At 37.6% G+C, this 20,804-nt stretch overlaps 1 protein-coding gene across 2 annotated transcripts in view; it reads right to left on the reverse strand.

The window, feature by feature from the left end:
- The window catches only part of LOC136874611 (zinc finger protein OZF-like), an 86,006-nt gene that overhangs the window by 31,218 nt on the left and 33,984 nt on the right, over window positions 1-20,804 (reverse strand). For both annotated transcript variants that reach the window (XM_067148244.2, XM_068227694.1), the window contains exon 4: window positions 6,622-6,704. In XM_067148244.2, coding sequence (XP_067004345.2) covers window positions 6,622-6,704 — 83 coding nt within the window. The remainder of the gene's footprint in view (window positions 1-6,621; window positions 6,705-20,804) is intronic.

Below are 20,804 nucleotides of genomic sequence, written 5' to 3' on the forward strand. Positions count from 1 at the left end.
GCTGACTGTGCTTCCATTAAAACTACACAATTTTGAATTGGTGTTTTGTATGACTCTAACTGCGAAATTACCAAATTACAAATATTACATCCCGTTCAATCACCCACCAAAGGCTGAGACAGACAACATTGAGCTAACTATATTTTCATGCTTTGCCACAAAACAGCTGATGACAATAGGGTAAAGTTTAGCCTTACTATTATTGTAGCCATCTTTAGTTAAAGAAAATGGATCATGTTGCATGTAAGCACTGAGTTCACTTCTTGAATAAGTAGCCATTTCTTTCGAAATGTGTGTGGTTTTCATACGATCACAGCCACATTTTTTGCAATTTCTTAACCTGGAAACATTTTCCCAAACAGAGCATCAGCATGATAGGCAACAGCTTACGGGATAATATGATCAACTGAAAATGAAGCGAACAAGCATTCCGCTCTTACTCCATCAAGGTCGGCTCCAGAAGAGGTAAAAATGAATCCATTTTCTGACTGTCATCCTTAAATTTTGTAGGGAGACGTGCTTAACAGATTTAATGTGATTTACGAATTCTGTTCTTTCTCCTTAAGAAACGTTCATATCACATGGGAATATGGAACAGAAAGCAAATATTTCGCCTTTCCATGATTATATAACACAAGGAAATTCAGCAGAATATGCCTCCCTAAAAGATCGATAATATCTTGTGTTTGTTGAACTCATTACAAATACCACTAAAAATACTAGATCGCTAACAAATCGTCCCACAATCCCACGAGTTTCAAAACTACTGCCAATGTTACACCAACACACAAACGAAGTTTTCAGCTGCTATGATGCATGACACAGTTACTACAGTTCTCATATATAAATTCATAGCCTGCTACGTTTCACTGATTTCTCTCCATCAAAATCACAGCCTGCTAATTGTTTGGGAATATCTCAGTGCCTGAAGTAGCAGTTGAAGTCGAACAAGTGACAAAAGCACGGTGATAATCAATAATATGATTATCGATACAATTACCAGTCAAATTTGAAACACTGCATCTCGTATTACCAGCTACTAAGACCAATAAAAATGGTCTGTTATTCGATATTAAAATTACATTACCAGCTACTATGGAAAGTCAAATAAACCAACTTGACTGGGAAAAGCAAAAACAAGTGCGGATATTCAAAATCCATACAATAATGTTGTTCATCCGTACAACCGTAGAACACACTCAAAATCCATACATTTTACCGAATTATGGAACACTTGACAGGTAGTGGAATGGTAACATCGTTAGTGTAGCATCAAAGTCTTTGCCTGTGTCCCCACTGCAGAGTGGTCTAGATATTCTAGGAATGAAGAGACGGAAAAATAAATTGCTTGGTTAAAAGTTGAATCTGTTTACAAGCAGATGGAAAAAGTCGATCACGCAGACCAAAATAAATCGTATCATGAAGTGGTACTGCTTAATTGACACTGCGGGATGCATGACTTCCTCACAAGCAATGTAGTGGGAGGCTCGACCTCGTGTTGTTGTTGTTGCACACTTAGGAGAAAAAAGTGGACAAATAAAAGGTGTGATTTGATTCCAGATATGACAGGCTAGACATCTAAATCATCACACAAGATATTGCCATCACAAGACAACATGGGGCAGAAAATACAACAGTGGTTTATATGACATACGTTTTGAGGCATATCACATCAAGGGAAAGGTGCAATACTCTGTGGCAATTCTTCTTTACGTAATTAGGTTTTTGGTGACAAGTTATTTATCAGGTTTTCAATTAGATTGTCACTAAAATGGTGTTTCATGTTGTATTGATGAATATTCGCCAGGAACCAGTTCTGCTGCTGTAAAACGCTACTCAACTCGCAAGAAGCACGGGACAATGGCGGAACTACTTTGAAAGAATTTCAATCTTGGAATTTCCCCATCTATCAATCCCAACCACCTGTGCTGTTGATGGTCCAAAGAAGGAAAATTTGTCCCCAATGTCCAAGCTGTGCAGAAGGAGATGAAACCAGGAATAGCCATCGTTCCTGATGATACTCCAGCAGAGTTTAGTTCTCTCAATGGTGGGATGCAGCGGTGTGGCTAAAACAGCTTTTAAACAAGGTGACCAAAGAAGGTCAAATACCAACAGATTGGCGACGGAGCATCCATTCAAAAATAAGGGAAGCCCTGCCAATTTTTCTAATTTTCACTTGATCAGACTTCTGAGTCACGCAATGACAGTTTTGGAACAAGTCCTCAACAAAAGGATTAGTGACTTAGCCAAATTTACAATGGCCATGCTCGATTTGTGAAAAATTATGTTACAACAGCTGCAATCCACACTTCACGGCTGTTAGGTGAGAAACGCCCCGAAAAGAATAAGATGCTTCATCTCCACTTTCTGGACCCTGAGAAGGCTTTCCCTTGAGCACAACATGACCTAATCTGGACAGCACTAGGAGAACATGGCATTCCAGAGCACATTGTTGTAAAATTGCTCTACATAAAATCCAGGAGTTATGTTTAAGCTGCCGCAGGAGCATCCCATGACTTCTGCAGACACCCTGAATATCACCACTGCTGTTCATTCCTGTGATGGACATGTTACGTCAGACCTGAACAAGCCAATACCACAGGCACTTCTCTATGCTAAAGGTGTCATTTTGGCTGCGGAGAATAAGCTTCATCTCCAGTGCCGAACAGAAGATTGGAACAATCCACTAGAGCAATATGACACACACCTCAAAGAAAGGAAGACACAATACATGACATTACATCTGCGAGAAGTTGGAACCATCCACGTTGATGGTGAAAATACACCACAAGTAGAAAAATGTATGTATCCTGGATCCACAATCTCTGACGATGACCGAATTACTGATGAACTGAACTTAAGGATATACGCAGCCTGGCTGAAGTGGTGAATGACAACGGGTGCCCTTGAGACCATCGGATGAAGTACCATCTGAAATGTAAGATCTACCTAACTCTTACCCATCTTGTCATTTTCTGCGGCACCAAATATTGATCAGCCACAAAGGCGGTAGAACGCCAACTAAGCATCATGGATAGGAAGATGATTAGATGGAAGGCTGGCATTAGTAGACTGGATCACATTTCAAATGATGTTATTAGGAAACGTGTGGGCTGATCCAGAAGAAAATTCATGAAAGTCATGTGCGCTGGTTTGGGTTTATATTGCATGCAGAGGATGATATATTGTTAGAGTCAGCGTACACGCACGAAGTCAGCAGAAATAGGCGCAAGGGACGAACAAGACAGTGAAAAGCCAATAAAATGCATAATGAACCAAAAGCTGTCAGACTACATAGAGACATGGCATGAGAATGAACTAACGGGACACAATGAATCACAACACTGGACCTTGCCAGCAGGCAGGACATGTGCTAAAAAAGGAGAATAACAAGGTTAATGAATATTCTACTGTAAAAAATGAGAAACAATGGATATTTTACACATCAGAGCATTCAAATTAATATGTTCAAATTCTCTCCCATAAAGCCTTTGTCCAATACCTTCAAATAAATGACTTATTTTCACAAAATGGTGTTTCAATGACAGAATGCTTGTTGAATTTGTGTTTAATTAATGCCATTATATGCATTATTGAGAATATATATATATAAGTCACCAAAAGAAACAATTCAGGATCATCTAGCTTAATTAGCAGTGACAGTTTGAATATCGGGTGAAATTCTATGAGTAGCCACAAGAGCTCAGTGTGTTCTAGGCTGAATGGAATTTTGCAATTCATATTTCTGCCTACACCATCATAGATAGCAGATGATCAGATTCATTAGTGTGTTATATTCACTCTGATCCAAGTCTATAAACATGCAGACCTTGGAGGAGTGGAAAAAAGTGGTCAGCTAAGGGGCATGCGACACACTACAAGTGGAAGGTAACCTCAGCACTAAGTGGCTAGCTGAGGGCCATATGTCTCTCAACAAGTGGAGGCTAACTTTGGCACTAAGTGATTAGCTCAGTACCATGTGACAGTTCACAAGTGGAAGCTAACTTTGGCACTAAGTGTTCAGTTCAGGGACATGTGCCTGTCTACAAGCGGAAGCTAACTTCAGCACTAAGCGTTCAGTTTAGGAACATGTGCCTGTCCACAAATGGAAGCTAACTTCGGCACTACGTGTTCAGTTCAGGGCCATGTGCCTGTGCACAAGTGGAAGCTAACTTCGGCACTAAGTTGTCAGTTCAGAGCCATGTGCGTGTCCACAAGTTGAAGCTAACTTCGGCACTAAGTGTTCAGTTCAGGGCCATATGTCTCTCCACAACTGGAAGGTAACCTGAGTAATAATTATTAGCTCAGCGCCACGTGTGTCTGCACAAGTAGAAGGTAACCTCAGCCTACTATGTGGTTAGATCAGGGTCATGTCTCTCTCCAGAAATGGAAGGTAACCTGAGTACTAAGTGGTTAGCTCAGGGCCATGTATCTTTCCACAAGTCAGCAATTAAGAAATTTATTAATCTTCAAAGCATGCTCTTATGTAATTCAGTGCCTAATTGAAATGGAAATTTTTTTAGACCTTTTGAAAGAAGTCATTTAAGTTGCTCCATATTTGTAGACTGCAAAAATGAGAGTCTGGACAATATAGCACCAGATGTGAGATGTAAAAAAAATGTGCGAAGCTGTAGATACTGTAAGAGCCTGTCGACTGGACCCTTCAGAAGAATCTAAGTCCTATGATATTAAATGGACTAAGCTACTTAGACAATGGATTGCCCTCTGCCTTCATTACCAAGAAAAATGATTATGTGCAAAAGTCTTGTTGCTTTCCTGGTTAGAGAGAGAAAGCAAAATTAAACCCCATCCGAAAATAGAAATATGCAACGTGGAATAATGATTTTCATGAGCAACATTTTTATTGGAGGTCATATTAAAACATTGTTTTCTAAATTAGCCTATTGTGTTCTCTTACACAAGAATTACAAAGAAACAGGAGAATTTGAACCTCGAAGAGTTGATACATTAGAGCGTTCTCCAGTTGTGTGCATGGCTCTTCTATGACTAATGAGAGAATATAAGCTGGTACTGGACGGTTCTGAGGACTTAAGAGAATATTTCTTGCCACTAGTTGTGAATGTACAGTAGGAACAAGTCAACGCACCACACAATAGATGAGAAGATGCAAAAAACAAATATAGTACACAAACTTTTTCTTGAGCCCTAGGTCCCATTCAGCACTATGGAGTTCAGGCCTCAAGAAAAAGTTCCTGTACTGTAAACCTTTCAGAATTCATAATTTTCATCACAAATGTGGATTGAAGTCAAACATTAGGCCATGAGTAGCCATAGCAGAACCTGCCGATACAAGGCCGTGGCTAAGAGTACAAGTCTGAGCTTATACAATCACATCCCATGGAGTGCAGGAGTGACAATCAAGGATCATCTTATGCAGTAACCATCAAAGGTGTGACACCAAAAACGTAAGTAGCAAATAGCCCAATTGCACACCCACAATTAAGAGGACACAACTGGGTTAAAAGTTTGAAAACGGGATATATAGTTGTGCTACTCAGTTACATCACTGTTATAATAACAATTCTGAAATAAAATTATATCATTACATTATTATTTACCTACATTAAGGAGATAGTAAATTTACTTATGTGAAGAATTCTGGCAATTTTTAAGGCCACCTTAACAAATCTAAACCTTCTCTTGTAGCTGCCGATTTGATTACTTAATACTAATTATACTAATTGTGTAAATGTGTTTGCAATCAACACAGTACAAGCACTTGACTGGTAATGAGCACTAAAATGAAAAGTAGGTAATGGCAACAATCAACCAGTATGACCAAAACACTGAAACAAACTTCACATCAACACCATGATATCTTGTTATGCTTACAACAATGTGGAAATTTTAGTTCAAAACTATGATATCTAAGATGTAGATCTACTGAACTGAATTTTTCATTTCTAAAATCCTTCTGCTTTCACATCCACAAATGGAGGAATTTGACTTAACACACAATAGAACTGGTTAGATCATAAGAAATGAAATCTAACCACATAAATAATGTAAAAAATGACAATATTATTTGTGTTATTGTACTACTAGATCGAGCCATCAATATACTGATTAATGCAGCTAAATTATGTAACTTGAAATAAATATTTTATTTTCAATGTCCATAAAAATTTAACAATTTTGAATTTGTAGATTTTGTTTATAATCTATAAACATGGCTTCATCTGTATGTCACTGTTGGTACACACACACAAAACTTCTGAGAATATCTGGAGGTAATAGTTGCAGATGACATTTCATATGACAAAATATGATGAACAAATGATGCAGTGACAGTGAAAGAAAGAATACATTTTTCATCGTTGCTTAAATGTATTGTAACCAAATACACCTCAGAAATATCTAGATCTGTCAGATATTAGTTTTGCAGATATATATTCAATAAAACTACATTGAAGAACATTAATATGATCTTAATTTTAACAAATCAATTTTTAATATATTCGAGTATAAACGTAACCTTCTAAAGAAAGAATAAAACTGATGAAAACGACCAGTTTTTGGAGATAAATTATCCACAACTGAACATAACAGTGAATAGGTACAAACTTATTACATTTTGTATAGAGTTGGTGGTGTACATACTTTGTTTCTTCTTTGATGTACGGAACAAGCTGATCAACAGTGTGTTGTTCTATGAATATTTCCTCCTTTGTATCTTCAGAAGGCTATAAGTAAGAAATAAGGAAAGTAGAATAAAGAAGTTAGGAAATAAATATAAACAAGAAAAAGCTGAGAAAATAATTTTCATATTGCAACTATAAAGTATAAGTAATTTTCTCCCAATGTAAAAATATAAGAATGGAAAGGAACAGACAAGTGATAAGAAAGATAAGAACATGAAAAGAAACACATGATAGCAAAGCACTAGACAAGGTCGCAATGGAATAGGAGAAATATGAAAGGACAAAGACTGTCTCCACATCCTTACCTAATACTATTCCTTGCTCCCTTTCCTCTTTCTTTTAATTCCTCCTTGAACACTGACTAGCTATTTTCTTTATCCTCTTACATTCACATTCCCCTGTTAATATCTTTCTACACATGACTTGACTTGTCGCTTCTTTGTTCCTTTCCATGTTCCTGCATACGTTCATGCTCAAAACATCTCACTGTAATATCAAACAATCCCACATTATTCATACCAATTTCCCAACAAGTCGACAATGCTTAAATCATAACTACAGAAATATCCATCATCTGTCCCTGTACATCACATTAAGATGAACAAGAATGAAGGAATGAATGAATGAATAAATAAATAAATAATAAACAAACAAATTAATTAATACATAAATAATGAATAAATCAATGATAAAATCCAGCAATCAATACTGATAAGGATTTAGGGCTGTCACACAGGCAGCAGAATATTTATCCATTGTTTAAGTAGAAAACAAAATTAGAAACTTATGAAACTAATCTCTTGGTAAACTATTTCTGTCGCTAACTCCCCTTCCTATAAATGAACATTTGCCAATATTTGTCCCCTTAAATTTCAAATTATTTTCAATTATTGATCTTTCCTACTTTTAAAGAACACTGGCTTAAATTTATTCATCTACTAATGTCAACCCGAGCGATCTCTCCAATGACAACTCACAATATACCACTTAGTCGTGCAGCTTGTTTCCCTTCCCCAAGTCTTCCCAGCACAAACTCTGCAAAATCTTTGTAACACAGCTTTTCTGTCAGAAATCACCCACAAGAAATGGAGCAGCATTCTGTGCATTATTTCCTGTTCTCCAATCAAGTAATCATACTCTAATTGTGGCCTTGCTGGAGATATAATTGCCCTCTCCTTTACAACCCCTAAATAATTACAAGTTATAAATCTCATTTTGCAACCGTATTGGATTTCAGAGTAATAAATTATTATATTTAAAAACCACCTTTCCAATACACAAAATCGTATTTAGGATGAAACCATTTAATTACAAATTGGACATGTTTCGCTCAATCTTAGTGATCTATGGCTGATGATGCTCACTAAGATTGAGCGAAACATGTCCAATTTGTAATTAAATGGTTTCATCCGAAATATAAGGATTTTGTGTATTGGAAAGGTGGTTTTTAAATATAATAATTTATTAACCCCTAAATAATCCCACATAACCATTACAGGACAAATAAGGGTTCACCTACTCTAATTCTTTTCATTCTATTTTCTTGTAAAATAACCATCCGTTTAGTCACTATTTTATCCAACTGAATTGCACTTATATTTGTCAATATTCTCCAATGATTGGCCCCATCAAAAGCTTTAGGTAGGTCAATCGTGATACAGTTCATTATTTTAACCTTCTGAATTTAAAATATCTGCTATACCTTGCTTGAATTATACAAGTTCAAGTACAGCAGAATAACATCTAAACCTGAATGACCTTCTTTCAAAAGAGTTAGTAATTTTGCAAACGTGTATAATATAATCATAAAGAATGCTTTCCAAGAGCTTGCTTGCAACAGCAGTCAAGATGACGAGACTGTAATTATTGGCTTTATGTTTATCATCGTTTATTTTTGCAACTCTTGATGTGTTCAGTATACTTGCTTCATACAAACAGTAATCAACTAAGCACTACAGATATGTACTCTGACTTCAGTACATCCCCAGAAATCTTATCAAACACAGCAGCATTTCTAATTTTAAAATTTTGTATCATATTGTTATGGCTTTGCCCGCGATACCTAGCTTTTACAGTATAATAGGTCTTCTGGTATGTGCAAGAAAATTGTTGTTACTTTCAATGATCTGTCACAGTCTTATCCTTCGCTGTGACAATAGGAAAGTGACCGAGGTATGAGTGATGGTGGTAGTGCCATTACTAATGCAGCTAATCCCTGCTATAAATGGTGTCAAGATATTGCTCATAGGGTTGGTTGTTCCATGCATTTCGGAGGGTTGGCACAGTGATACACAATAGCACCTTCTAGCTCAGTAAGAAAAGCAATGGGATACTAGTTCACTCTTCATTTCCCCAGTATTCCTCATTATTGTGCCTAGGCCATCTATGAAAATTAATGGTGGTGCTGCTGATAATCCAACAAGCCTTCAGACTGAGGTCTGAACATACATACATCTTATTGTCGATGTCTTTTTAATCATAGGCCCTTGTGGAAATGGGTGGAAGTGTCATCTGTGTCAGGAACTGCAGAAGGACATGACAATAACACTTTTCTTGTGCCTTCTCATTGATAGATGCGTTGCCCATTTGCTCAAGAACGGTGTCTTTTTTTTACGCGATACAGGAGTGCAATGTCCATCAAGTGAGTATATATAAAAGGTGCAGGCTTGCACACCAATTAAGTCAAAACCATTCCTGTTGGATGTACTCAGGTAGATTAGTTTATAGACATTTCTGACATCATGAGATTTCCAGCCTTTCCAAAGAAAGCAAGATACAATCTAATTAAAATAACTATTCTTAAATATAAATTAACTTAAACATATCCTAATTACAAGTTAACTGAAACAATAGAAATATAGTGAGAGCAATATTCCTAGGGAGAATTATCCCATACAATGTAAAGATTATGTAATAATAAAATGTGCATAATATTTACTAATCAAACGTGTTTGAGTCATCAGTCCATAGACTGGTTTGATGCAGCCCTCCATCCCACCCTATCCTGTGCTAACCTTTTCATTTCTACGTAACTATTGCATCCTACATCTGCTCTAATCTGCTTGTCATATTCATACCTTGGTCTACCCCTACCGTTCTTACCACCTACACTTCCTTCAAAAACCAACTGAACAAGTCCTGGGTGTCTTAAGATGTGTCCTATCATTCTATCTCTTCTTCTCGTCAAATTAAACCAAATCGATCTCCTCTCACCAATTCGATTCAGTATCTCTTCATTCGTGATTCGATCTATCCATCTCACCTTCAGCATTCTTCTGTAACACCACATTTCAAAAGCTTCTATTCTCTTTCTTTCTGAGCTAGTTTCCGTCCATGTTTCACTTCCATACAAGGCCACGCTCCACACGAAAGTCTTCAAAAACATCTTTCTAATTCCGATATCAATGTTTGAAGTGAGCAAATTTCTTTTCTTCAGAAAGCTCTTCCTTGCTTGTGCTAGTCTGCATTTTATGTCCTCCTTACTTTTGCCATTGTTAGTTATTTTACTACCCAAGTAACAATATTCATCTACTTCCTTTAAGACTTTATTTCCTAATCTAATATTTCCTACATAACCTGACTTCTTCGACTGCACTCCATTACTTTTGTTTTGGACTTATTTATTTTCATCTAGTACTCCTTACCCAAGACTTCATCCATACCATTCAGCAACTACTCGAGATCTTCTGCAGTCTCAGATAAAATAACAATATCATCGGCAAATCTCAAGGTTTTGATTTCCTCTCCTTGGACTGTGATTCGCTTTGCAAATTTCTCTTTGATTTCCTTTACTGCCTGTTCTATGTAAACATTGAAAGGAAGAGGGGACAAACTGCAGCCTTGCCTTACTCCTTTCTGGATTGCTGCTTCTTTTTCAAAGCCCTCGATTCTTATCACTGCAGACCGATTTTTATACAGATTGTAGATAATTCTTCGTTCTCGGTATCTGATCCCTATCATCTTCAGAATCATAAATAGCTTGGTCCAATCAACATTATCGAATGCCTTTTCTAGATCTACGAATGCCATGTACGTGGGCTTGTCCTTCTTGATTCGATCCTCTAAGATCAGACGTAAAGTCAGGATTGCTTCACGTGTTCCTACATTTCTTCTGAAGCCAAATTGATCTTCTCCCAACTCAGCTTCAACTTGTTTTTCCATTCTTCTGTAAATAATACGTGTTAAAATTTTGCAGGCATAAGATACTAAACTAATGGTACGGTAGTTTTCACACCTGTCAGCACCGGCTTTCTTGGGAATAGGTATAACAACATTCTGCCGAAAATCGGATGGGACTTCTCCTGTCTCATACATCTTGCACACTAAATGAAATAACCTTGCCATGCTGGTTTCTCCTAAGGCAGTCAGTAATTCAGAGGGAATATCATCAATTCCAGGTGCCTTGTTCCTATTTAGGTCACTCACAGCTCTGTCAAACTCTGACCTCAAAACTGGATCTCCCATTTCATCAGCATCAACAGCCTCTTCATGTTCCAGAACCAAATTATCTACATCTTTACCTTCATACAACTGTTGAATATGCTCCTGCCATCTTTCTGCTTTGTCTTCTTTCCCTAGAAGTGGCTTTTCATCTGAGCTCTTAATATTCATGCACCTAGATTTCCTTTCTCCAAAGGTTTCCTTGATTTTCCTGTATGCAGCATCTACCTTTCCCAGGACCATACAGCCTTCGACATCCTTGCACTTCTCTTTCAGCCATTCTTCCTTAGCTACCTTGCACTTTCTATCCACTTGATTCTTTAATCGCCTATATTCCTTTCTGCCCTCTTCATTTCTAGCGTTCTTGTATTTACGTCATTCATCAATCAGGTCTAGTATCTCCTGAGTTAGGCCTGCTGCCATTTCTTGATGGGTACAGTACTTTTGTATCCATCTCTTGGCACAGGCCAGAGTAAAGTGTAGCTTCCACCGAAGTCCCAGTCTCATCCATGGCTGTAACAATATGGAAGCTGCTGGGGTATGGGTGGTGCTGAGTAATGACATTCAGAGCACGACTAGTGCATGAGTGTTATGAAAGATGTTGGTCATAGGGTCAGTCGTGCTACAATAGTACTTTCTGACCCAGTGAGGAAAGCAATGGCAAACTACCTCACTCCTCGTCTTGCCTAGTATGCCTCATTTTGGTGCTGCCATTGGTTTTTGCGGTTTCCTTATAACCGCATAACCTTTGGTGGTGCTATTTGAGGATCCAACCAGCCTCTGAGCTGATGACCTACCAGACAGACATCTCCTGAGTTATCCACTGATTCTTAGTTGATCTTTTCTTCCTTCCTAACATTTCTTCAGCAGCCCTACTGATTTTATTTTTCATGACTCTCCACTCTTCCTCTATAGTGTTTCCTTCAGCCTTTTCATTTAGTCCTTGTGCAACATGTTCCTTGAAACAACCCCTCACACTCTTTTCTTTCAACTTGTCTAGATCCCATCTTTTTGCATTCTTTCCTTTCTTCAATTTCTTCAACTTCAGATGGCATTTCATGACCAACAAGTTGTGGTCAGAGTCCACATCTGCTCCTGGGAAAGTTTTGCAATCCAACACCTGGTTTCTGAATCTCTGCCTAATCATAATGAAGACTATTCGATACCTTCCAGTGTCTCCAGGTCTCGTCCACGTATACAGCCGTCGTTTGTGGTGTTTGAACCAAGCACTGGCAAGGACTAAATTATGATCAGTGCAGAATTCAACCAGCCGACTTCCTCTTTCGTTCCTTTATCCCAGTCCAAATTCTCCTACTGTACTACCTTCTCTTCCTTCGCCTACCACTGCATTCCAGTCTCCCATCACAATTAGATTCTCGTCACCTTTTACATATTGTATTAAATCTTCTATCTCCTCATATATTCTTTCAATTTCTTCATCATCCGCTGAACTAGTTGGCATATAGACATGCACTATTGTGGTGGGCATTGGTTTGGTGTCTATCTTGACGACAATAATTCTTTCACTATGCTGGTCGTAGTAGCTTATCCGCTGTCCTATTTTCTTATTCATTATTAAACCAACTCCTGCATTTCCTCTGTTTGATTTCGTGTTGATAATCCGGTAGTCGCCTGACCAAAAATCCTGTTCTTCCTGCCAACGTACTTCACTTATACCAACTACATCTAACATTAGCCTATCCATCTCCCTTTTCAGATTCTCTAACCTACCACAACGATTCAAACTTCTAACATTCCACGCTCCGACTCGCAGAATGTCAGTATCCATCTTCCCGATGATCGCCCCCTCTCGTGTAGTCCCCACCCGGAGATCCGAATGGGGGACTAATTTACCTCCGGAATATTTTACCCAGGAGGAAGCCATCATCAGTACATCATTCATACAGAGAGAGCTGCATGTCCTCGGGAGGTAGTTACGGCTGTAGTTTCCCGTTGCTTTCAGCCGTGTAGCAGTATCAACACAGCTAAGCCATGTTGAGTATTATTACAAGGCCGTATCAGTCAATCATCTAGACTGCCGCCCTTGCAACTACCGAAAGGCTGTTACCCCCCTTTCGATGAACCATTCGTTAGTCTGGTCTCTCAACAAATACCCATCCGATATGGTTGCACCTGCGGCTCGGCTATCTGCATCATTGGGACACGCAAGCCTCCCCACCGCGGCAAGGTCATATGGTTTGCAGAGGAGGACAATAATTCTGAACCACATTTAGATGTATCCTAATTATAATAGTTTAACTGAAACAACAAATGCAGTTAAAACTATGAACCTATGAAACTTATGAACAGACAAATTTTCATTGACTATGTACACAACATTTAGTTTGATGATATTTCCTTGGTTTATGGTAAAGACAAAAAGGTGAAAATTGGGCAGTTGAATTACATAAGGAAGATCAATTAAACATAACCTATGGCAAATTACAGTTATTTTTTTATGATTTTCACAGTTTCTGTTTCACCAAATAATTGGTTTTAATAATCTGCTTTACATCACACCAACAAACACAAGTCTTATGGCAATGATGACATATAAAAGGGCTAATATTGGTGTAAAAATGAGAAACCATGGAAATTCCGCACTTCAGAGCTGTCGACAGTGGGTTTGAACCCACCATCCCTCAAATGTACACTGATAGCTACACGGCCAGGTGTTCATTACCACAAAAAAACAATTGCCTGAATTCCTCCTATTCCTAACACTATTGTTGGGAGTAAGTATAAGGAATATCTTCGCCGGGCTGAGTGGTTCAGACGGTTGAGGCACTGGCCTTCTGAACACAACCTTACAGGTTCGATCCTGGTTCAGTATGGTGGTATTTGAATGTGCTCAAATATGTAAGCCTCATGTCGGTAGATTTTCTGGGATGTAAAAGAACTACTGAGGGACAAAATTCCAGCACCATGGCGCCTCCACAAACCGAAAAAGTGGTTACTGGGATGAAAAGCCAATAACCTTATTATTAATGAACATCTTAAAATGTAATTTCAAACAGTATGTTAAAATTGAATGTTTATTTTAAAAATTGAGTGTTCACTGTTACCCAGATTTACATCTAACTTCGGACATAAGTTATCATACACATGTCCAAAATTTTATGATACACTGGGTTACTTAGGAAAAATGAACAATGAAACAGAACCGCAATGCACAGCATGCTTTCCTCCCTTGAAGTAAAGGTGGGCTGCCTATCTACACTCTTCAGTTCTAGGATGTAGTCTTCTCCCTTTGTCGTTCATCCACTATCTCTATATAAGCTTTACCAAGCATACCAGCATTGTAATCACGATAATCATGCTTCCAAGTTTATGCTCATATTCTTGCAGCACTGTCCACACAAGCACCATACTTAGAAAAATCAACAAAGACATGACCTCTGAGGTGATCAACGTAATACAAGTTGATATTAAAAGAAATTCAGTTGTTGTAAAACACTCAAAAGCAATTCACTTCAAGTAACATTTCCTGACAAAGTGAACGTTCAGCACCACATGACACAACAATCAAATTCTCCCAAAGAGGGACAGAGGAAAACAGAAATAGGTTTATTGCAGTAGTGATATGAACTTTGACTGTCCAATGTCAACAACAGATCTATCCATTTTAAGAAAATGAAGCATACATTTGCTTGAAGTTAAGCTGTCCTCCAGATTAATCCCATTGAATATCTTGAGCCCAATACTCCAAAAATTGTAACAGAACACTAGTAAACTGCATGGTATATGATGTAAAAGGGAATTGAGTCCTAATTAGCACTGTCCTTGGGAAAATATAAAGTAGATACGGTGAATACCGGAGCGCTTTAACAATTCTTGACAATGACTCACAGAGCAACTGCATTTCACAATGTGTTGTTCCAAGGCTGCAAATCAAGGAGACAAGAAACATCTTAAAACTACAGGTATTCGGATATCTCACTTCAAAAGTGAACACAATCATCAAAGCAGAACTTTATTCCAATTAGAACAACCGCAATTTCAACATTGACTGCATTGTCCTAAAATAACTGACCATCACCTGTCCTACTGGAACATTTCTGGAGACTTAATAGGCCTACTTGCTGATCTCATTTTCCACACTCCTCAAACTCACCTATCACCGAGAACTCAAGTTTTCAAGCACCATTAATAATGGAGTAGAAAATTCATGAAAACCACTACGTTTTCCAGAACAAAAAATTGGGATGAACAAACAAGAAAGGAAGATGACAAAACTACACCTCATCAATCTCTATTCCTATATAACCTACAAAAGACCAAATATTTTGGAACATAAAAGTGGATGACACTACAGGAAATGGAGTGTGAAGCAGATTTCCAGCAACATATCAGGCAGATACACTGTAGAACTCCATATTAAGAAAGACCCTTTAAAACTTGGTAGATCTAAACAAATAGTAGCTCAGCATATATGGATACGACATAATCTCAATAACTGAAGAATTTTATTGCGGAGTCATGACCAAGACACGTAAGATGATTTTCGCAAATGGAAATTTTCTTTACATTTTTAATATAAAGGATGAAAATTCAAAGGAAGTGCATTTATTAAACAATTAAAAATAATAATGGTACTGTAATAGTCATCTGAATTACAAAATAAACAATGTTTTACTGAATTTGAAAATTTCCTTAAGGGAACACTGCCATCATGTTACACCATTTCACCAATATCCTCCACCAAACCACCGTCGATTTCATCTTCTGAATTGTTTCCCTTATCATGCATAGTATTTGACAGAAGGAGGGTTTTGTATAACTAGAGTGTTGGAAAGTTTACTCATGTAGGACCAAAGTGGATCTGAAGTAGCTTCCTTACATCGTCTTTCTTGGGCTGCTTCAATGGCACACCAGATGGAGTAACAGCTGGCTGAATATCTCCAGCATTTCTCCCAGGGTGACAAAATTTCCTATCTACACCAGTATCAGTGTTGCAGGATACCTCAGCACGCACAAGCACTCTGGCCGTCGGTACATTTTCTTGCATTGCAATAAATCTCTTGCAGATGGAAAACCGAAAGTGCCACTGTCTTGGCTTCTTCACAATACCAACAGAAGCGTCTTTTCAGGCATACATTCGAAAGTCTTCTCCTGCTTTTAGAACTGTCCCATGTTTCCTAAATACAACCTCAATTGTTCTGTCCATTTTTAGCAAGTCCGTCTCATTATGACCAAAGACTCGATCAGGTAGCATGAATGCCCTGACAATGGGAATAACTGCAGTTCACGAACATTTGGCAGAGCATCAGAGTCTAACCACTTTATGGGCAAAGAAATCAGTGTACTGTTTTTATTCTGACCCATGCAACCCGCTGCAAAAAGTCGAACTACTTCATATTCACTTAAATCAATGTGAATGAGTCTATGATGAATGGCAGAGGCTATTACAGAAGACCCTTTGCAATGATCTGCTTCAGTCCAAGTGTATAGGAATACCTTGTCTTGAGTTTGTGAATCCTTTGATGTTCCTTGAACGATGCCAAAGATGTACAAGTAGAGCTGCCTAGAATAATAAGCAGCTTGGTCAGGTACTTTAGGTATCGGCATATTCTTTTGACAGTCAAAAGAAAATGTGACCGACGTTTGAACATGTCTGCGGAGGCGTTCGATGAATGCATTGGTTTTATGTTTATGGCACTCAAATTCAATCTCCAATGACCTGTTGTTTTCTACCTTAAGTCTCTCTTCATACTGAATGCACTTGGAACATTTATCAGTTGCTGGAGTATTGAAACTTATGTTACACTAATTGCAAATAAGTACTCATAGTTTACTTTTAGGTCTTCATTAGCATCCCATAGTCGTTGAATGGTGAGAGTGGAATCAATGTACATCTTGTTAGTCTTTTTATTCCCGCAATGATGGCTGTCAACAGGTACCAAGGATTCAATAAACATCTTGACATTGTTATGTTTATCAGTATACAAATGAGAACGATGGTCACCACCTCGATTTTCTCTGGCAGGCAGTCCTGTTTGAGAGTGGAATCTTCAAATCCTCTGCACTCATTTTTTGTCAATGTTAAGAATACTTAAAAAGGCCCGTTGACAAATCAGGATTTAGTTGTCTGCCATTCCGGTAGGCAGTTCCTCTCTGGCTTTACTCTTAACAAATTCGTGCTTGAGGTCCGTCTTGGATCGAGATAATTCTAGAATCTCAAGTGTTTTGAATGTAATGTTCCAAGAAAAACCGGTTCACCAGCCTACTTCTATCAAGTCTATCTACAATTAGAACACTAGAATCAAAATACGGAATATTACGCATATTAATATTGTTTAACGGCACTGTATTACAACGGATTATCATTCAATTCGAATTCTACCAAGGACAGAGTGAACCCGTCATTTAGTTCGCTAATATTAATTTTATGAGGAACTGTTTTTTACTAAAAAATCTTTACTACAATGGACCTGCATACCGAACATAAAATGTTTAATGTTTAACATAATATCAGCCAAATTTATTTCATTTTATTTTAATGTCTGTAAATAACCAAATTGTATAATTGCTTAAGAAACACTGAATACCCCAAATGCAATAAGCAGTTGTGAAAAAATTATTAAGACATAGATTTTATCAAAAATTTGTACTGTAACGTATCTTCATACCTGGTACATTAGGCGAACTTATTTTAATGCATGTTAGTTGTTGGAATGTATATTTGGAAAAAAGAAAACATATGTCCTTACGCCTAACAGCTGTATAAACTTTTTAAGAGATTGATTTTAATTAACTAGATGCTCAATCAGCATTTTATAACATTTATAAGGACTTGACTACGTTTCAACTTTTACCCAAAAAAGATTGTACAGAGGTAACAAGTTATAATATATCGCATAAAAAATACGCTATTAATTTCAATTTAAAGTTTTATGGTGTACACCAAATTTCAAAGTAATTTAAGACTATGGTTCAATTTACAAACATGTATGTTTTAAAATTATGTTAATATTGTATAAAGCCTTGTTACAATTTTCCTTTGGCTGATGATGGCAGACACAAATGCCGAAACTGGCCCCAATCTTGAAAGCTAATAAATACGTGATATATTAATGACGTCACATTATTATATTATTGAATAGGTGGAAACAATTACCCTCGCTTTTTAATGTAAATCTGGATTTGTTTAACTGAATCACCACACTTGATGGGCATGTAATACTTGTGTCAGTATTGAGTGTTTTGCTTACATTCTCCCTTGCTTCTATCACGTTTAGGCATTTCTGTAGTAGTATGTTTTTAAATAATGTTATCCTGATCAACTTTAACAGTTTCATAATCACATTGGTGTGGGTAGAACATCTGGTGGAACTTATGTACATCTTGCATTGTCACAGACGAACACTGAAAGTCATTCCTTCCTTTATGGTCACACTTTGGAAGTGTTGGAGGTGTTTGAGATGAATGTCTGTCCTTACTCCTATTCTCTCTCCAAGCAGCAGGGTTTTGTTTCTTTTTGCAGCCTTTGCCTTTAGGGGCAGGTCTTATATTGTTTCTCAGTTTCAAACAAAGTTCAGGTCCACTGTTAGTATTCATAGTTACAAACTCACTAACTGCAATAAGATCAACACAAAGAATTACTTCCAAAAGTTAAAAACACTGAAAACCGTTCAAACATCCGCAGTAAATAAACCACCCATTATAGCACGAAGTGCACTCAGAGACGTACACTGTTGTTGTCAGGTCACGGGATATCTGATCATTAGAATTTATACCTGTCTTTTACATAGGCTAACAACGAAACAGAAATTTACTCTCATAAAAGGACATCAAATTAGTATTCAGAAACAATTTTATGACAGGTGCTGAAACTGCTTCATATACTGCACAAGGTTCACTTTGGAAAATGCGTCTCTCATTGTATCACAGTGTTGCATGGACAAGGGTCATTGTGGTTCTGTATAACACCAGTGATTTATTACCCGCCATATCAAATGGACAAGGGGCACTTTGGAAATGGACCAGAATTACAAACACACTTCTTATGGACTAAGGGTTGTGTTGTACCTGTAGAATACACATATTTCAAAAGAGGAGAATCAGAGAAAGGCAGTGATACCAGTATGTCAATTTCAAAACTTTTGGGACAAGATGCTGTTTGGAAATAGACACCTCATTTTTTTTAAACTACAGGCATTCGGATATCTCACTTCACAAGCGAACACAATCATCAAAGCAGTTTATTCCAATTAGAGCAACCACAATTTCAACACAGAATGCAATGTCCTTACTAAAATAACTGATCATCAACTGTCCTACTGGAACATTTCTGGAGACTTAATACTTGCTGATCCCATTTTCCACGCTCATCAAACTCAACTATCACCGAGAACTCAAGTTTTCAAGCACCATGTAATAATGGAGCAGAAAAGTAATGAAAAGTACCAAGTTCTCCAAAACACAAAATTGGAATGAACTGACAGTTACCTACAAACAAGGCAGGAGGATGACAAAACTACACCTCATCAGTCTCTATTCCTACATAACCTACAAAACACAAATAAACTATTTTGGAACATACAAGAGGAGGACACTACAGGAAATGGAGTGTGAAGCAGACTTCCACCAAAACATGACGACAGGCACATCGGGCAGATACACTGTAGAACTCTATATTAAGGAAGACCCTTTAAACTTGGTAGGTCTAAACAAATGGCAGCTCGGCATATCCTGCCCTTGGAAAAAAGAATGAAACGCAATGAGAAGTTATGTTAGAAATATATTAAATCCATGTAAGAATTCAAGTCACTTGGCTATGTGAAATAAATAAATGTGAAACCCTTATAGGAAGAAAACAATTATTAAATTCACATCATCCTATCACAAAGCAGTGAAGTTCAACAACAAAAACACTTGTTGTTTTCAATGCTTCAGTCAAGACTGAAAATGGCATGAGTGTCAACGACATCCTGCATGTAGGGCCATCTATTCAAGAACATCTCCTCTCTATAATCATCCGATTGTGGGCCCATCACTTAACATTAACTGCAGAAATAGGAAAATGTACAATCACATAAAATTCAACCATAACATTTACAACCTACAATGTTTACCATGGCATGATAGACCAAAATAGCCAATCAAAACATATGGTCTCCCGACCGTAACCTACACAATTTCATTCCTCGCCATAAGAAGCACAAAGAAATTTAATGAAGAAGAAGGTACGGGCTTCCCGTCTGCAGCAAACATCATAAATTCAAGGCTTCTGTGTCAACAACTGTATTTCCAACATGGGTGAATTACAGGAAGCAATCAAAATTCGCAAAGAACTACAAAACATACTCAATCATAGAGGCTTCAACTTATGGAAGTGGAACTCTACCGGCCCAGTCTAACTGAATTCAATTCCAGCTGGATGCATCCAAATTTACTCAAAGATGATGATAATGATGTATTAAAAACATTATGAATAATCTGGGCACCATTTCAGAATCAATTTAATGTCATATGTAACGTGAGAAAAGAACACGAACATTATACAACTGCTTTGTCTAAAACACTGTTCAATCAAGAAATGTATCTATCTTCAATTCGTTAGGACTTGTAGGTCCAACTGACACACTATGGAAGCCTGTGGAATAAGGGTTTATGTCAGACCATTTAGCAATGAAGCTCAAGTGATGACAAAGCTGCAGTGTGTAAAATGCAAGGTAGTAGTGATTAAAAGCTCTCCCTTCA

The sequence above is a fragment of the Anabrus simplex genome, chromosome 5 (assembly GCF_040414725.1).
Source record: "Anabrus simplex isolate iqAnaSimp1 chromosome 5, ASM4041472v1, whole genome shotgun sequence".
Classification (NCBI taxonomy): Eukaryota; Metazoa; Arthropoda; class Insecta; order Orthoptera; family Tettigoniidae; genus Anabrus; species Anabrus simplex.